The following is a 19,781-nucleotide window of genomic DNA, read 5'->3' on the forward strand; positions in this document are numbered from 1 at the left end:
AATTTTTTAAAATAATAATTGAATATTAATAAAATTATATTAAATTTTATCAAATTTTTAACTTTACTACTCTATCTAATTAAGCTATTATAAATATGTTTGCAATATTCTATCTACATTGTCTTTATATTGTCTTCCATAATGAATTCATAGTTGGAAGACCAATTTAATTTATTAAAATTCATTATAAAGAGTTTTTAGCTTCATATATATTTTATTTCTTTTATTTTCTTCTTGGTTTTTAAGTTAGTTTTTGAATGAAATATTTAAAAATTATTTTAAGTTAATTATTTAGTCATTTAATTATTATTTTCATTTAAATATTATAAATTTTTTTGGTTTAAATTATTTTGAAATGTGATAATTTTTTTAAATTGTATTAAATATACACATTGTCCATGTCATTAAATTTTCATACTAATTTATAAGATTAAATTCTCTCTAACAAAAAATTTAGGAGAAAAATGAAATATAGAAAATCATGGAAAAAAAGACTCCTAGAACACAATATAAATTCACCCAATCATATAATTTGTATTATATATAAAAGTTATAAACAAATTATTTTTTTAAAAATATATTTCAAATAAATTAAAATAATTATTTCTATTGACGAAAACTAATTGCAGAAGTGAATACAATGGGCAATAGTACGTTGCCTAATACTAGTACACAACAAATACAATATGAACCTTCTCTTTGGAGATGTAAGAATCGAGAATAAAAGAAATTTCCCTCAAATGTATGTCAACGGACTCGATATTGAGATTAAAAATATAAACAGAGCTACCGCGTAGCTTAAAGAGCTGTAGAAAAATATTTGAATCTTTCATGGCAAACGTAAATGTTTTCACAATAAGAGGCCATAAATGGGGTTTACTGGTGGCCTTCGCAGCGGCAGCTCTGTCTGCTTCTGTTGCATTTACATGTATGTCATTTACATATTTGTTTTTCATTGTTTTTTTCACCTTCATTTCATGAGGTTTTCGTTATGGCTATTCGTTCAACTGGAGCTGGGCTGCGTTGTATAAACGAAATGTTTGCGTATAATTTTGTTTCTTTGGAATGGAAAGCAATGCTCGCTAATTATGGCGATTTAAACAAAAAAAACAAAGTTCTGAGAAGCAAAACTTAGGGTTCTCTAGTCTGTATGTTCTGGCTGCGTTGAACCACGGGTATATAAGTTCTATGTCATGTTTCATCCTATAACTTTTGTTTTAATGTCTGCATATTGCTGTTATCAGCTGAGTTTGGTTTTGATAATGCCCAAGCGAGGGGCAAAACAATTTCTATGCGGTATTAAGAAAGTGTATTTACTTTCCGAAAGTGCAATTTCTACCGAGCTTGCTGTTAGGTAAAAATGAAGGTATCTTTCGTGAGACCTTTTGTCATAGTTACAGTTTTGCTTATACCACATTGTGAATTATTTGTAGACGTTGGCCACCATGGACCGTACCCTATGCAAAATTTGGCTATGGAGATAGCCACCCAAGACCAGTAGGCTCCAACGAAGCACAAATGAGATACAAATTGTGATAATTATCCAATTCTATGAAATGATGCAAATGATAGAATGACTATAGTTTTTTCAAATGAGAGTTACAAGTGGGCCTATTTTAGGATACCACTACGAGTTATCAATGTATAATGAACGGATATGGGATAAAAGGACAGTCGAGTCACTTGTGTGCACAACATTTCCATCAAATTAGGAAAAATATAAGTTTCATGATGCAAGCACAACCTATCTAAGTAAATATCTACTTAAGCAAGCTTATTCTATCTTTAGTCATATAATGCAATAAATGATTAGCTGAATGCAAAAAAGAAGAATAATGCACCATCACCTCTCTGCCCCGCCCCCATAAGTGTAGGAAAAATAGATGGATGCATTCCAACAAATGTCTAGCCATGTAGGTAGCTATGTACAAAAGTGTTCCTTAACTAACAAGAAGGGAAAAATTCACCCCCCAAAAAACAGCTTTCCATTAAGAAAAATAGAGAGAAGTCCCCCTAAACTAGTTCATAGAGGGACAAGAGGAGATACCATCAAGCTCCCCTCAAGGTGTAGTTTCCTACTTCAAAGGTAGATAATTGACATTGAATATTGAAGCTTTACATTAAATTGAAGTGCTATCTTAGGGTATATTCAATTGGAAGTTGCAAACTACATATTTCCACCTTGGGACATAATTCCACCATCATTTATTCAATTTGGGTTGTTGATATATCAGACAAAATCACTATTCTTTGGGTATTAATTTTTGTTATTCTTGGAGTTAGAATGCATGCATACATACCACTAGTTGATTGCCATATTGGGAGGACATTCCTCCAGCTTAGATATTGTTTCTTTAAAACATAGTACCATGAGATGGGTAATTCCCTATATTAGACTAAATAAATCAGGTATGAAGTAGTAGGAGGCTAATATTTGTGAAAGAAAAATCCTACTTGTGCACTAATTTCCATAATCCTATTTGCAACCTCTCAAGGCGAAAACCCCCTATTAGCATTCATGAATACACTAAACTCCACTAGATTGTATTGTTTCTCCACACCCTTTTTAACAAGCCCCATGTTTTTTGCATCTTCTACATCCCTCGGCATAGCATCAAGCATGTTCCTTTTGGTACTTTTGCTTGTAATGCATACTCCCTACAATTTTTACCGCTACACTTGAATTGCATACGAGAAAAACTTCTCATTAACAACCCCAATTGCATATGAAAGAATCTTCTTATAAACAACCCCATTATTGACATGCCTAGTATCCCAAAGATCAACACTGACAACCTTCACAACTGCATCCCTACCATCCACATGTGAACAAAGCCTTGATCTTCTCTTTGTGCGCTCGTTCACACACCTACTTTGCACCGTGAACCAATTAGCCATTCTACGCAACTCCTTGAGCAATTTCTTGGGTCGTGTTTTTATTTATCTTATTCCCAGGCCTTGGTCTACCTTATATGGAGAAGACATCACCACTATTTACCTTGTCACTTGACAAACCATCGCTACCAGGTCCAAAGACCAAGCTTGTCTTGTGAGCTGGATGAACCACACCTTTGCACACCCCTTACTCTGGCATTAGCCAATGAGTTATATTAGTCTGTACTTAGTTTGATTTTACGACTTACACATCTTACCATATATTTGAGCATAACATTTTCTGATTTTTTTGTATTTGTAAAATTTCTTTATCCACAACCCAAAACATGCCTCCTAGTCAAGATCCACTTTTGAGAAATCGGCCCTCTTGATCACACTTAATTAGTCTTTTTGGGATGTCACTTCTATAGGTTTCCTTGATTCTTGAATACTTATGCTTCATAATTGTCAATCCACCTCCAACTTTAGTTTTTATTGGTTGTTGTCCCACTTCCCTTAGTGCATGTTGTTTTGGCTTCCAAAATGTTATCTAGGTCCAAACATCTTGTGGAATTAGAGTTGATCGCTTCACCAATAGATCTACACACCTATTAGCTTCCCTTGTATACATGATTATTAGAAAAGTCATCTATACTTCTCATAAATTCTCAAATTTAGTCAACCCATACACCTAATTTCCAACTAGTTGTTAGGTTTCTTTTGACTTGTAATGCCCCCATTTGGGATTGCCCTAAATTTTGCTTTGGAATCACAGGCTCAATAAAATAAGAAATATGGCTCATAAAGATACAACCTACCATTTAACAATTTCCTTTCCAACATAAATTTTGGCTTAGCACTTGTAATAATGTTAGGCAACATTTGAAATATAATGTGGCTCGCCCTTTCTTGAATCCCTACTTAGTAGTGAGACCGACCAAGGTAATGCGAGTTGGGTGCTGGGCTAGGTTGTGGGGATACCCTTGGTGCACCCAAAAAAAATCTAAATATAATGCATAGGACTGATTATTTCCATTAGTGTTGGGGGTATTAAGCAACAATTATAAACATACACATAACCTTAATTATCTTATTCGAATTAAATAAATCATGCAATAACCATCCATGGTTCCATTGACCATAACTAAATATATCTAGGTTTGTAGAGGAAATCCACGAAGGATGCCCAGTTACTTCCAACTCAATTAAGACCAAAAATGTGCAACACCAATCCAATACAACTCACCCCTTGGCCCACAAGTGGCAGAAACATCCCTTGATGATTGCATTGCCTGGGGTGGGCTATTTAATTCGAGGAAACCTGGGTCATAAAGGAAGACTGTTCAGCAAAATCAATCCCAAGAGCATACAACACCTGACCATAAAAACTCACCCCTTGTTCAACAAGCAGTAGGAACATCCTGTGATGATTGCATCCCTTGGGGTGGGCTACTTAATTTGAGGAAAGTTGGATGATAGAGGAAGATTTTTCAACCCAATTAAGCCCAAGAAGATACAATGCCTAACGAAGACAACTCGCCCCTTGGCCCACATGCAACTCAAACATCCCATGACAATTCCATCCTTGGGGATGGTCTACATAATTCGAAGGAACCTATGTCTACCACCTCTCTCTTGAAGAGCACATGATTATATTGAGAGAGGGGGGGTGAATCAGTCTAATAACAACTTTTGCCAATTAAATTTTAATCACCACAGTAGAATCAATTATTGAAATAAACAATCATGCACATGAACACATTGACACGATAATTTATAGGGAAACCCAATGTGGGAGAAAACCACAGTAAAATAATTGCTTTATATAAACTTGTTCTATTACAATGATTTGTATGCAGCAACCTATTAGAGGCATCAACCCCTATTGTTAATGGGCATTGATTCACTGGAAGCACCAACTCCCACACTTTGCTGGAACCAACCTACTGGAAGCACCAATTCCCACTGCTTGTCTTCGTGAGCACTGACCCACCGCACACAGGCTGCTTTTCCACCTGCTTACTCAGCTGATGATGGACATTTAATTCGTTTTCATCAATCTGAATTTTACATCTGCATTGAATCCATACTCACATCTTCAAAAGCTCTTCTCTTATATTCTCTTTAATAGAACAGCAACCTTCCTCATTTAATCTTTCTTTTATTATTCTCATACAAAACACACACACACACACACATATCAGATTTAATAAAATTTAATAAATTTAAATATAGATTGTATTATTTCCTTACTCCATTGATCCACTTTACACTCTTATTTCTGATATATCTTCCAAAATGCACTTTTTCTGCTTATCCACTTCTCTCTCATTTTATTTTCATTTCCTATTGTCCTTTGAAATGTATTTCCTCAGCATGAACTTAGACGTCCTTTTGAATGAATGTGTCTCTCTTGAGCGTTGCCCTTTCTAATTGCTGCTTATCATAATTAATTATACCTTTAAATGTTTTGTCTTCTTTAATCAAAACTGATTTTTTAACTATCAAATTCATATTATAATTTTCTTGCTTTACAGAACCATCAGCTTAACATGGTTTCTTTTTCATTCCTTACTTTTTCCTAAACCTTATGTACTGTGCACTTTGGTTCATCGCTGCTATTCAAGTTGGACAAAATATATATTTTATATGTCATGGAAGGCTCTATATTAATTAATTCTTTCTTCTTAAACAAATGGTAATCACATCTTCTAATTATGATCGGAGCCTTTTTCATATTTGCACTTACTTGCCCATGCTGGAATCATATCGCCTTGTTATGTAGGTGTTCACCGTGTTCCCGACGACTTGGATTCACTACAAATTCCTTTCTTTATAATTGACAAAGATTGATAGATTTAATCTATATATGATCGATGTCTCTTAGAAAATATATGTCGCTAATATATGCATCAATATTTTAATTTCTTGCTGACCTTCGCAGCTTTTCTTTCGTTGAGTCTCTAATACTGCCTTTGATTTGCTTGCCCGTATCTTTGACTTGCTCTTCGATATTACTGTCTGCACAATTCATTCACTATTTGTTCTTATGCACTGGCTTTCAAACTGCACTGACTTTGCTTGACATTTGTTTATTATAACTTGAACTCTATTTTGCGGTTCATATCATCCCTTTAAGTTTATCGCACCTTCATTCCATGAATATTTATTTACTTGGCATCTATGTCTCTGCAAATACCTGCCACTGCTTAAAAGAAATTACCAAATTTTGAATGCATATGATCGTTGTTATTCTTATTGCTGTTTGATGGTTGTTGCACTGTTCAAGATCACTTATTACCATTTTGTCCCTGTTCATCATTATATGATGCTTGTCTCTTGCTTCTGTGTATTATAATATATATATGTATGTATGTATATATCACTGTATACATATCTCTCTGCTGCTATATGTATCAGCTTTAATATTATTGGTCATTAGTCTATTCCACATTAATGTCACACTTTTGAATATAGTATATAGTAATGTTATTCATCATTTTAATATTAATCAACTCCTTATATTTGACTTCAGTGATGACTTCTTCTTCATACCTTTGACATTGACAATGCTAACACATAGTTTTGTTCATTGCTCATGAAACTCTTGGACATGAATGAAACACTTCCATCAATCTCCCTCTTCATTATTGGTGGCAACACTTCCTCTTTCTTCCAGCACTACTCCTTTTCATTTCTCTCCTCCTTTGACATGAATGGCAAAGGGGTGATTAACAAACTTCCATGTACAAACCAATCATCAAATGCATGTGGATATATAGTTCCCCCTTTGAAGGTTCTCTAGTACTCCCCCTAAGAAGGATTCTTCAATGCTTCTGCACGCTCTAGTGTTGCCATTACTGCATCTGCCTCTTTGAAGGTTCTTCTTTCAAGCTTTGACATCCATGTAATCTTTTTTCCAATCTTCTGAATGTAATCTTCAAAACATCAACATCATTGTGGGAACATAAAAATTTCAAATCTTGGACTGATCTCTTTTGATTTCAGGTCTGGGATTTTTTGGAGATGACTGAAATCAGACTTTTATTTGCTGGTAAATGATAGAAATCGAGGTTTCTTTTACTGGTAGATGTTGTCATCAGTCATTGCTTGGTATGAAAACTTGAGGAAAATTGCTGTAGATTGATTCCCATCAGCACCTATATGCATCCCTGTAATGAAAAATGATAAAAAAATCTTGAATCTCCCTCTTGCTAGTTTTAATTCTTCCAGTTCAAGATATGCCTGCAATCAGATTTGAAAATGATTTCTTTGAAGTGTAGAAATGGCCTTATTTATATAGTTGATCTCTTAAATTGAATGGCTATCATCAAATATTTAATGACTTTATTGGTGATAGATCCTCATTTGTATTAAATTCATAGCCTTCATTTAATTTAATCCTCTTGCCATTTCAAATTTCTAAGTTTGGGCCCTCTAATTGGATCGAATTCCTTTGCATTTATACAAATGCAAATCTTTATTAAAATTGGGCCCCAATTGGTTAAGTCCAAGACATGGTTGGGCCATGTTTTGATGTTCACCATTGAGTTTGATGAGGCCTTGCATTAAATAATGGAGCTTTGCATTGTTTTGGGATGGCCTTGTCTCCAGTTTAGAGTCTAGACCCTTGATTATCGATCCAAGGCGTACAATTTTGAATTTGCATTTAAAGTGAGGCCAAACTTTGGAATAGGTCACCCCTATAAGGCCTCACACCAGATTTAGGGCCAGATTTGGGTCTCCTTATATTGATTTTAGGCCTGATCAATATACTCAAGGCCACTTGTTACAACTTAGGGCATGATGTTTAGAACTTAGAGCACACATGTTTGTAGATAGGACTTATGTGTGTTTGAACTTAAGCTTGGTTAGGCCCACACGTTTCAGCTAGAGGTAAGATCTAGAACATTTTGAGCTGATGTGTTTGATTATAGGGCCTCTTGTCTGTTGGCAGTGGGCCAGTGTCCCTCACAGGGTTCATGACATGGCTTAACCACCCCCTGTGGTTCTATAAGACTATTGGTTGTATTGAGTATTGATAGGTTGATCTTTTGGTGCAACGACAACTTTGGCCTTTCTAACAATTGGTATCAAAGTTTGGTCACAAGTTTGAATCCCGTGGGCCATGGCGAGTGATGTTGGGAGGAGGATTGTTGGCAGTGGGCCAGCGTCCCTCGTAGGGTTCGTTAGATGGCTTAATCGTGTCCCCTGGTTCTATAAGACTATTGGTTGTTGAGCATTGATAGGTCGATCTTTTGGTGCAACAACCCCCCTGACCTTTCTAACATTATCATTGGCTTTTAGGCCTGGTTTATAACTTCAAGGTCATATGTTTGATTATAGGGCCCATCTTGTTGAGTTTTGAGCTCATGTGTCTAGGCAATAAGGTCTGATCCATTCAGATTTAGTTCTAGTTAGGCCCACACGTTAGACATTAAGGTCTAATCCTTGAGCAATGAGCCACACATTCCATGTTATTTCTAATTGGAGATCATACCTTTTTTGTTGGAGGCTAGATTGAGGGCCCTATCATTGAATTTTATGTCCATATTTGGGTCTTACCTCATGGGACCAATGCCCACACATTTCATACTGGCCATATTTAGACCCCTTTACCATCAAATCCATGCCTGATCTGATTAGGTCTGGTCCACACGCTATTTGATGGTGCTGTTCTTCATTGATTTTTAGGCCTCAGCCTTGATCTAAGTATAACAACCACTTTTCTCAGATCTTAATTAACAACCAACATATCCAAGAATTACAGAGATTACTTCATTTTCATAGGAAGACAGTTAAATCAGTTTCGTTCATATATTGATAGTTAAAATTACTTCAACAAAATTTCTTAACTAAGAATTGAAAACACCATCAATGAATTTACTATAGGTAGTAGGATCTACATACCATGGAATTTGAACCGATAAATCATTGTATGAATGCTTTTGCAATCACCCAGAGTAGTCCAGAAATGCCACTATAACAATATCATATAACGACTACCATTCAATCTGCTATATCAAAATCAAATGACGATTACCATTAAATACCACTATATAAAATTAGGGCATCACATACCACTGTATTTTTTAGGGCATCGATTACCATTGGATCATTTAGGGCTTTAGATACCACTGTACCACTTAGGGCTTCAATTACCACTGGATCATTTAGGGCATCAAATGCTATTGTATCAATTAGGGCATCATATACCACTGAATCAATTAGGGCTTCAGATACCACTGTATCATTTTAGCGCTCTAGATACCACGAAATTAAGTAGGGCTTTAGATACCACTGTTTTATTCCTTTCCTTTTGATTGCTTGACTGTGGCAATAACATAAGATTAGAAGATATGCTCATATCTATTATTCAAATAAATGAAAGATTGATATAACAATCCATTAGATAAATCTTTTTCTCACAGCTAAATGTACAATAACTGTAATGATGATAAAATTCAATTAATCTTACCTTAGTCTTGCATATACATCATAAAAGTAATATACCTGTTTCTGGTAACCAATTGAATGTATAGCTTATCTTTGTCTGTTGTACGTCTGACAACCTAGAGAGAGATGAAACATTATCAAGGGCTTAACCACCCAACCTCGGACCATAACTTATCTTCACACAATTTTTAACGAGAAAGGCTCTCCCTTCTCAGAATAGACAGGGATCATCGTGTCATCCACTGAGCATCCTAGTATCTAACCACACCACTTGACTTGACACAGGAGATTACAATAACAAGATTATGTATGAGCTATTAAATGATATTATTCTAGATTTAAATATTTGACTTTTATTTTTTAAGTTATTGCAGAGTCCATCTCACCTCTTCACCCTTTTCCATGGCTATATAGCCAATGAATCCTAGGTGCTCAGATCTCATAGCAATCGGCTCTATCTATTGATTTTCAACTAAATTATAAAATAAATATATATATATATATATTTTCCAGCTTATCACAATCTGTGATTTTAAAAACATATTCTTAAAGATTGCATAATTTATTGTTTAATTTTAATCTCCTTTGGCATAAGGATTTATGGATTCATTTTATGGTTACTTAGCTTTCATTTGTGATGAATAAATCTACTTAACTGAGAATCAATTCTGTAATATCAAACAAGATATCAACAAGTTATCATCATGATAAAATTTGTAGTTTACTGCTATGAAATTTGATATTATTGTACCTTTTATTCCAGGTTTTATTGCAAACTCTCCTACAAGAGATACTATCTGACTGGATACAATGAAAGATAAAAAGAAAAGCTCATTATAATTCTCAGAGTACAGTCAGCAAATTACATAATATAATCATAGTCTTAAAGAAGGAGACTCCTAAGCTTAGCCAGCTGCAGGAGAATATGCATTCAAAAATATAGAAGGGAAACTCATGACCTGATACGTATCCTTTGGGGAACTCGTAATTTGATTGGCTCCCTTTTGATTTCTTCAGCGCTTGACTTCAGTATCCTAGCCGGAATTACTTGCTCGGCAATGTTGGAATTGCTCAATCTGAACAAGGTTGATTACGATGGTAATTTGCAAAAGACTTAATGGCATATTGCAGACGATGAAGGCAGATTGCAAAGACGTTTTAATGACTGATTGGAAATCGTATCAAGGCAGATTGCAAAAGACATTTTAATGGTTGATTGGAAATTGTATCAAGGTAGATTGCAAAAGACGTTTTAATGGTTGATTGGAAATCGTATCAAGGCAGATTGCAGTCATAACAGTGCAGGGATGAGTTGGCAAATGAACATGAAAAAATTTGGACTGAAACAAGGAAGGAATAATTCGGGCACCAGGGAGAAGAAAAGGTGATCCCGACTCTCCCTCACGGCTTCCTTAAATGGAGAGCAAACATGACTCCTTGGCACCTACCAGTTACAAAAAGATTATAATCGATTCAAATTCCCAAGCAATAAATAGATTAAAAACAAAGAAGAGGAGAGAAAAGTTTAAAAGGTTGGAAGATAAAGTTGGAAGGATTATAACTCAAGTATTATTATAATTCAAATGTTATTATATCTTGAATATTATTACTATAACTTTATATATGTACATGTAAATATATTAATGGGGTGGCATCACTTTATTAAATTATTATAATAAAATGGTGTCATTTCATTTTTATGTCTATATGTACGTATATAGATATATCTATTATAATAATAAGGTGAAAGATTATATTAAATCCTTTGAGGTACATTTTATATTTCAACCCAATTATTTATGTTTCTCAAATTATTTCTCTAAATAGCTCATGCGGGTCCCTGTTTCAAGTCGCTAGGTCCTCAACCCATATGCCCATTGATGGTGATGCTCCCGTGCCTAATTCTTTTCTGACAATGCTTCCACCCCTTCGATGTGTTTCCTGCAAGGAAATTATCTGTAATTAAAATCATTTTATCATAACAAGTTATAAATAATCATAACGGCTAGCTGCCTTTTCAATTCCATGAATTCGTGATAAATAATCAACTAGCTGTTTACTGCTAAGTTAATTGATTAATGCACATAGATAATGAACAAGAATAGCAACCGCAATACTCCTTTATTCGCATATGCCAAGAGATTTCATACTGAGCATAAGATGCTTTCCAATGTTCCCAGACGGGGTATAAATACTTTCTGCTGAACCTTCCTGAAGGGGTTTGTCAGCTAGAAAACAATCCTAATCTACTCGTTGGCTACCAAATACAAAATTTTCGACGGCATAACCCAGTTGGCTACAAAATGCAAAATCTACTGACGACATCATCCCCCCTAAAAAGAAAAGTCGTCTCCTGATGACTAATAAAATAGGAGACAACCCGCATACAACAAAACAAAAAATACTAGAGAGAAGATGGTGCCCTTGAAGAGTGTTGCTGGTGACGCAACTCATACACCTGATCTATCCAGATTTGCAAATCCTTCTGAATCTGTGAATTAACCTCTACAACCTCCTTCAGAAGAAGTGCCACATCCATAGCCTGCATCCTGGCTAACTGCAACTCCTATTCTGCTGCATCCTTATCCCGCATAACTGCTTCCTTATCCCTCAATAGTGCTGCCCGCTCAGTTGCCCATGCTGCCTGCTAGCTGGCCAAGTCTGTCGCTAACTTCTCTCTAGCCTCCCTCTCAACCGCTAGAGATCTTTTGGCTGCAATCCTGTCCGCTGCCCTGTCTGCCTCTGTGCGCCTTTGAGCATATTAAACCTCCTTATACAGTCCCACAATCTCGTGCGCTAGCTTCTCCAGCGGAGTGTTGCACGGCCCCAACTCTAGCTCGGTGGCCCAATCTGCCAACATCTCCTGTGTCTTAACTACTGGCCAACCTCTCCTCAAAACATGAACGGAACCGCCGCGGACAAATCCCCCTGATGTAAGCTCGAACCAAATGTCACTCTCTTTGTCGAGTCATAGCCTGCAATGCCACATTGTGTCCCTTCTGAATCGTAGCCTTCATAGTCCTGAGATAGTCCCTGCACCTGTCCTCATCCGACCCATAATCCTCTTTTGCAAAACCCTCCATCGTCCATTCTACATCACTATTCTCTTCCTCATTTGTGGGGACCATGCCCAAATCTGGTGCGGCCTCCTTTGCTCTCGGCGCAACCTCGACCTGTGGCAACCCCACCTTCTGAGGCTCTGGTACTGTAGCTGATACTCCTAGATGCCTGAGGGATTGAATGGATAGACCAACCTTGGTAGGGATGAGTCAGAACTGTTATCTCAAGAAAGCATTGGCTCTATTCATCACCTTCGGTTGCTTTGACTGTGCGGGCTCCATGCTCTCCTCTGGCTGGGCTGACTGGATTGTCTGTATTGGCTCCGCGGCTGCTAACAAGGAAGACGAAATGGTGACGACTGCATCACAATCAATCACATCCAAACGAACTTGGGGCTCAGGCTCCGGCGCTGGCAACTCTATCCTCTGCGGGACTGGGTCTGCTAGTGCAACTTAAACAACATCCGCCACAGCCGTGGAGAAAGTAACACCTGGAGTGGTCGTTGGTGCAACAACATCTGTCGTCGGTGGGACAACCTTAGCCACTGCTCGTGGGACATCTGCTATCGCCGGTGGGGTCATCACGACCAGTGCATGACGTTGACCAAAAGGAGGAATGTGTGAAGTGGAAGTGGACAAGTGCGCCGAAGTTGACAACTGTGGTGGGGTGAAAAATGTGAGCTCACATTTGCTTGTTCGCTGCCAACTTCCGTTGAAGTACTCTCTTCGTCGTACTCCACTCTGTTGCTCTCCAAAGTCTCCTCCCGTCTGCTGTCAGTGTCCCCGTGAGTCGCTTGCAATCCCCGAAATACCTTCTTCTGTCCCGCTGCTATCCCACCTGTGTCCAGATGTCTCCAATAAAATATCGGAGGCTCTCCCTGTGCCAACTTTCCCCGGGTTGGTGCCTCAAAATCGTCCATTGGTATTTGATTAACTGCTGCCTCCAGAAATAAGCCAATTGCAGGATGCGGCATAAAGAATGTGCGGTCTTGGAGTGTCATGAACTCCTCCATCTTTTCAACAAGAACTATAGCCCAATCATACACCATGTCGTTCATGATGCCATTCATGAATACTATCTACGACAACGCTATATTTGAAGCCTGAGTTGCCCCTATTAGCTTGCTCTTGATAACGTCCATAATGCACCTCCAGTGGCCTTCCCGAATAAGATCCTGTTAAAGTCCTCTGCATTTAGACCCCTTTATTATTGACTCCATCTCCTCCAGTGTAAGATCGCGACCCACTAATTGAATCTAGTGTTCCTTCCGTTCTTGAGTGAGCTTGTGATTCTTGATTTCCACCTTCTTAACTCCAAGACCAAGAATGCCAAAAACCCTCATGAAATCCCTAGGCTTAAAAGAAACTGTCATCCGATGCTTTTTGTACAAAAATGTGCTCTTTCTGTTGTATCAATTATATGCTTCTATCATGGTCCGCAAAATTGATTCAAATAATCGGATAGAAAAAACTGGAAGCTGGATGGCCCAATGCACTTGTGCCCGTATCAAAATTTGCTTAACCAGGTCGGTGTCCGGAGTTTCCTACCACCACTTCTGGCATTCACTGCCATTGAGTCCCTCAAACTGGACAGTGAGATGAGTGAGTGCTGCCCTGACTTTTTGTTTCTTACTGCTGGAGGCAGATGGCCCTACAACTCGGATTCCAGAAGCTAAAACCCTTGCATTCTTCTCCATACTAGTCTTCAACTGGTTCTTCCACTTCCGTTTCCCTGACGATTCCATAATAACAGTTTCTTACGTGTTATATAGGGTTCCTCTTTCCGTTACGTTTGTTGGAATACCCCTTCGTCAGTACTTCTTGTTGTAGTATAGTGGTGAGTATTCCCGCCTGTCACGCAAGTGACCCAAGTTCGTTTCTTGACAATGTTGCCAAATGTTTACCGCATAAGTTAATTGATTACTGCACACAGATAATGAACAAGAATAGCAACCACAATACTCCTTTATTCGCATATGCCAAGAGATTCCATACTGAGCATAAGATGCTTTACAATGTTCCCAGATGGGGTATAAATACTTTTTGCCGAACCTTCCCGAAGGGGTCCGTCGACTAGAAAACAATCCTAATTTACCTATCGGCTACCAATACAAAATCTCTGACGGCATAACCTAGTCGGCTACAGAATGCAAAATCTACCGACGACACTAGCATGTTATCTTCACATGAAATTATAACGATTAACCATCTTATCATTTCACAGGATTATAACCAATTTAACTGTCAACTGACTTCATGTGAACCTCAACGGCTATATTTCAATTTAAGTCAAAAATTGGGATGTAATACTAAGAGCCACACGTTTCAGTATAGGCCTATTCTAAGCCTTATTTGCATTGAGCTTGGGCTTGGGATTGAGAAATTAGGCCCACATATTTCATTTTGAGGCTCTGCTGATTGGTTAAGGTTTATTTGACATTTGGGCTGCAAACTTGAGGTAGGACCTATTGATGTGAGTTTTGTTCCACTACAACATACAAAGTCAAATACTTAGTATTCCAACATGGAATACCAAATCTCCATCTCTTGAATAGGGATGCTCATATGCTAAACAATGTAGATGCCTTGTGTGATCAAATTAGACAACTTTAAGGTTTTTTCTTATTGTGGACTTTCGCTTAGTTCTGTGATATGATATGCTAGTTATCACAAAGCGACTTATGCTATTTATTCAATGGATATCAACTTGACTTTTACTTTTACAATCACTTCCAACCAAATAAACTGCAAGTAATAAGGTTTGGATATTCCATCTTACTCTAGAATGCAAGACAACGTTGATAATGGGGTGAGCCTCTGACCAATCCTTGCTTCGTCATGTCAAATAGGCATAGTAAGGTACTATCTTCTATGGACATAAGAACGATTTTCACATTGTCAATGCTCATCCAGACACCCCATAAAGGTGCAATCTAAATGGACATTTCTAATAGAAGTTAAACACTTCCATCTAGGCCCAAACTAACCTTGCACTGCTACTCGTAATCAGTAAGTAGCAGTATGAACACTAGCTGCACCATTGAACAATATCTTCCATTCATCTACTTCTACTTCTACTTAACATGAAATAAAATCCTAATGAGGAATTGAAGAAACCATGCAATACTCAAAAGCAACACAAGTAATCCGCCATGAAGACCAAGAATGAATCAACTACTTTGATAGCATTATGACATCAATTTCAACAAGTCCCCTCTTATTGTACCTCTACTTTTAATCTAATAAGTTACAAATGAGAAGGTCTTGGCCTTTATAGTTTTTCAAATACAATGAAAGGCCAAGATCAATCCGAGATCAAGAGCCAATATTTATCCCTACAAACCCTAATTAGGGTCGCCACACTACCAACCAATTACATTAAGGCATTACCCATCGGGTCAATAAGAAAATTTACAATACCATTGAGAGCCAACGAGAAAATTGTACATGGCATAATATGATTGAATGTACTCTGAGTTGTGTGACTAAGATTTTCTGATTGATAGAAGACAAGTGTGTGCTACTTCGACATCCTTATCTCGTATACTTGATCAGTTTTTGTGATGAGAAAATATCTCTTTATTCTCAACATTATCAAGCCTATAGTTGTGATGGCATACTCCCAAATTGCTTCATCTTTTCAAATTTTCTTCATCCTTGCTCTTGGAAAGTTTTCTCTTTTCCATGATTTTGAACCTGATTGTACTTCCAAACTTGAAATCTGAAATTCTTGAAGTAGGATGTTTTCATGTAGCTGGATCCTTCAAAATGGACTTGGATTTCTGGAGGAAATTCAAGTTGATATAATCTTCTCTAATTTTCCTTTCTCCTTGTTATTTGCTTTCTTAAATTCCATCTTGATCTTTATCATGAATCTGTACTTTGATAATCTGATTTTGCACTTTCTTCTCATTTGAAGTTCTCAAGCTTGACTTTGCCTCCATCCTTTGCCCTGTCCTCGCTTGAAGGCCTGAACTTGGCCTTGCCATTACCTCCACGCTTCTTCAAGCTTCTTCTTGAATGACTACCTTGCAAAACAAAGGAAATATTTCATTAAGCTCACAGAGTTGATAAGCATAATGAAATTAATAAAATCTGAGAGCTTGCATGGAATGAAAATGCATCTAGATTCAACTTTTTTTTTCCCCTATTAAAGCAATTTGAACAAGAATTCGACTTTCTCCTATAGTCTGATTTTCTTGTTACAACCCAGATTTGTCCTTTAGCACGCTTCTGAGTTTTGATTTTTCCTCATTTTTTTGCCCAGATTGTTTTCCTCCAGCACTTTATGCTTCTGATTTTGGAGAAAATCAGTGGTGTTCTCATCCCCGAAAATCCTCCCAAAGTCTTTCTCTAAATCTTGAAAATGCTGTCAAAGGTGAATTCTCTGCCTTGAAAGAGAGGGATAGATCAGCTTTTCACAAGAGATGTTTCGCTGCTTTCAGGACAAGATCACTGTTTTAAGCAGAGCTGAAGTTGTGATTGATGTATCAAATGATTTGCTATTGCCTTCTTTATATATTTTATAGACAACTTGGAATGTGAAAGGGCAGGTCTATTCCTTGGGCTGACTTGGCCTTTTTAGGCCAATTAAAACATTTAAATTAATCTTTATTTTTCATCATGCTGGCCGCCCTTGCTCCTAGAGGTAATTAAATCCGATTTTGTTCTTTTCTATCTGTAAGATTGACCACATTTTTTCGCCTCTTTATCCATTTGGGTGGATCATTTTCTCCTTGTTTAGATCAATATTTTTGCTCTGAAAATTTGAGATCAAAATCTTAAGTTTTGGCTAATTTTTTCCATGGCTGAGATTTTAGTTCTAGAGGACAAACCTTGGGCAGAATTCCTTTACTGAGAGGAATTCTAGCAAGTCTAAATTGGCTTCAAATTATCCTTGATGCATTTGAGTTTCTATTGGCAATGGGAAAAAAAGAGAGAAATCACCTTGTTATCTCCTTCTATTGTGTAAGTTTGGTCTCTTTGGTGTTCATTTGCAGCTCATGGCAGAGATTGTGGGGGTGTGAAATTAAAATTCCTCTCCCTTAAAAGATTCCCCTATCAACTCACGAGACTTAGCCAATTTTATCACTTTGAAGGGGGTTAGGAAGAGTTTTGATCTTATCTTGCATCCATTTTTGTCCTTGAGTTCACGGTGGAATTCCTTGGCTGAGAGGAATTCCGACCTGATCTGATCATGTATCATTCTTGTCCCATAGAACTTAACTCTCCTTCAAGTTTTGTCCAAATTTCATCTCTAATCATTACCTTTGTTTTGCCTTGTAGTCAATCCCAACATCTAGCAGCAAATGGACAATTCAGTAAGAGGTGACCAACTGTTTCGATATCACTTTAGGTTAGAGAGCAAAGGCTGGGTCCACATATGCTGATGGTCTTCAATCTCTCCACAGTCAATATTCTTTTATGCAGGGTTGTCCACACGAAGCACGGACTTTAGGAAGTATAACTCGGTTACAGCAGAGAATGTGTGGCCAGTCAATTTAAAGTGTTTTGTTCTTTGTATTTTGTACCGCATTATATCCGAATGCTACACAGACTTTGAGCCACACCATATAACTTCGTCTTCCCCAAGCATAAGACATATTCTCCTTTGATTTAGGACCTCCAGTAATAACTCTGTAAAATTATTTTTGGCGAAGTGGATAGCATGGAAATAAGGCCAGGCACGAGGAATGTATTTGCAAGAAGGTCAAGTCATAATAGTGTGGTAGTGGCTTTTTAGTTAGATTATAGAACAAAGAGTTTTCAGGGTAAAGGTTTAGTATTATTCTCATTTTCAATCAGCAATTAGGAATCTATTTTAAATTTTTATTATGCATTCACATTTTTTAATCTATTTTTGAAGCTTCAAATGCTGTCAATTTAGTTCTATTATGTGTTAGCACTCAATAGTGAAATAGTTGAAGTTTGAACCTAATTTCCATTTGAGCAGTCTGCCTTTAATGTTTATTTTGTATATCATTTGTTTGAAGCTCATATTCATCTGATATTTGGTGTGTGCAGTTGGTAGGTGGAAAATGCAGTTGGAGATATTACATAAGAGAATTGAAGAACTTGAAAGTTCTCTACAAACTGCCTTGCAAAATTGTTTGGCTGAACGAAAAGGTCGCATTCGAGCTCAGCAGGTATAAATGTATTTCATGAATGGTGCCTATTGAAAGCTCTGAATCTATGTCTCATTCACAAAGTTTTCATGAGTGCTAAGTTTGTTAGGATGTCCATTGTAACTAGACTTATCATGTGTGCCTTTATTCAAATATATGAATGAAGAATATACTCTGTTGTATTTTACTTGTTTGTTATGTTAGTATTATGCTTAATAGATCTGTAATGTCCCCAACTAGGACTATACTTGATTTGCCCTAAAATTCCTAACTAGGTCTGGATTGCACTTGGAGATAGTAATTTGTAATGTTCCCTACTAGGAGAATGACAACTCCCAATGATTAACATACGCCATTATGCTGTAAGAAGAACGGGGAACTACTTGTCGTAGGGAGCTTGACACCGATCTACAAGTAGGCTCCCTTGAAACTTCAGGATGCTGTCCTTAGCCCATCTTGGGAGTTTCCTCCTACATTATGAGGTTTTACTCCACCTCTCCCTACACAACACCATTCTATCCACTTAATGTTATTACCGTGTGATCAAGGAATTGACTAAGTATATATTAGTAACTCACATGTGTGTGTGTGTGTGTGTGTGACCATTAAGAATTTCTTATCCCTAATAGATATAATATTCTGTAATTCAGTATTGATTCATAGATAAGTTAAAACATATAGAAAGCTGTCACATGATGCCTGCCAGCTATATAATGTAATATGTGTTCTCTTATGATGAGCACTTATATGTTTCTAGATACCAAGTATAAATTATACTTTTCTTATTAATCAATTGGTGCCCTTCAAGGAATGGATTCAACATTCATTATATATTTTCATATTTAAGTGAGGAGATACAATACTTTATAAGAGATGTGGCAAAAATGCCTTTTATCTAAAGTGAGGCGTACAAAATTAATCTGTCTTAATGCAACTTCATTAACAAATAAAGTCGATCACCTCTAGAAAATGATTATGTTTTATTATTGAATCAAACATTAAGAACTACAGTCACACTATTTTGTGATATCTGCTGCCTTTGTATTGAGCCTTTATTATATATTTTGTTTTATCTTAACTTGGTTGCACCCTCTATAGACACTAATTGCCACTGTCTTATTTTATAAAATCTTCTATATCAATCATTGTTGTCTCCAAACACATTATATCATTATCATATCTTTTCTCAAATTATGTGATGGAGACACATGAGGGGGTGATGGAGATTTCTGCGCAGGAGAAGGCACCTGAGAGTCAAAGGGCACTA

General features: G+C 36.9%; 1 protein-coding gene across 1 annotated transcript in view; it reads left to right on the forward strand.

Moving 5' to 3' along the window:
- Positions 1-706: 706 nt before the first annotated feature.
- LOC149558774 (tRNA-thr(GGU) m(6)t(6)A37 methyltransferase) overlaps positions 707-19,781 on the forward strand; it is a 191,012-nt gene continuing 171,937 nt past the window's right edge. The window contains exons 1-2 of the mRNA XM_089832844.1: positions 707-928; positions 18,414-18,535. Of these exons, the coding sequence (XP_089688970.1) occupies positions 832-928; positions 18,414-18,535 (219 nt within the window). The 5' untranslated portion in view covers positions 707-831. The remainder of the gene's footprint in view (positions 929-18,413; positions 18,536-19,781) is intronic.

The sequence above is a fragment of the Cupressus sempervirens genome, chromosome 5 (genome assembly GCF_028749045.1).
Source record: "Cupressus sempervirens isolate cs-2001-9-10 chromosome 5, ASM2874904v1, whole genome shotgun sequence".
Classification (NCBI taxonomy): Eukaryota; Viridiplantae; Streptophyta; class Pinopsida; order Cupressales; family Cupressaceae; genus Cupressus; species Cupressus sempervirens.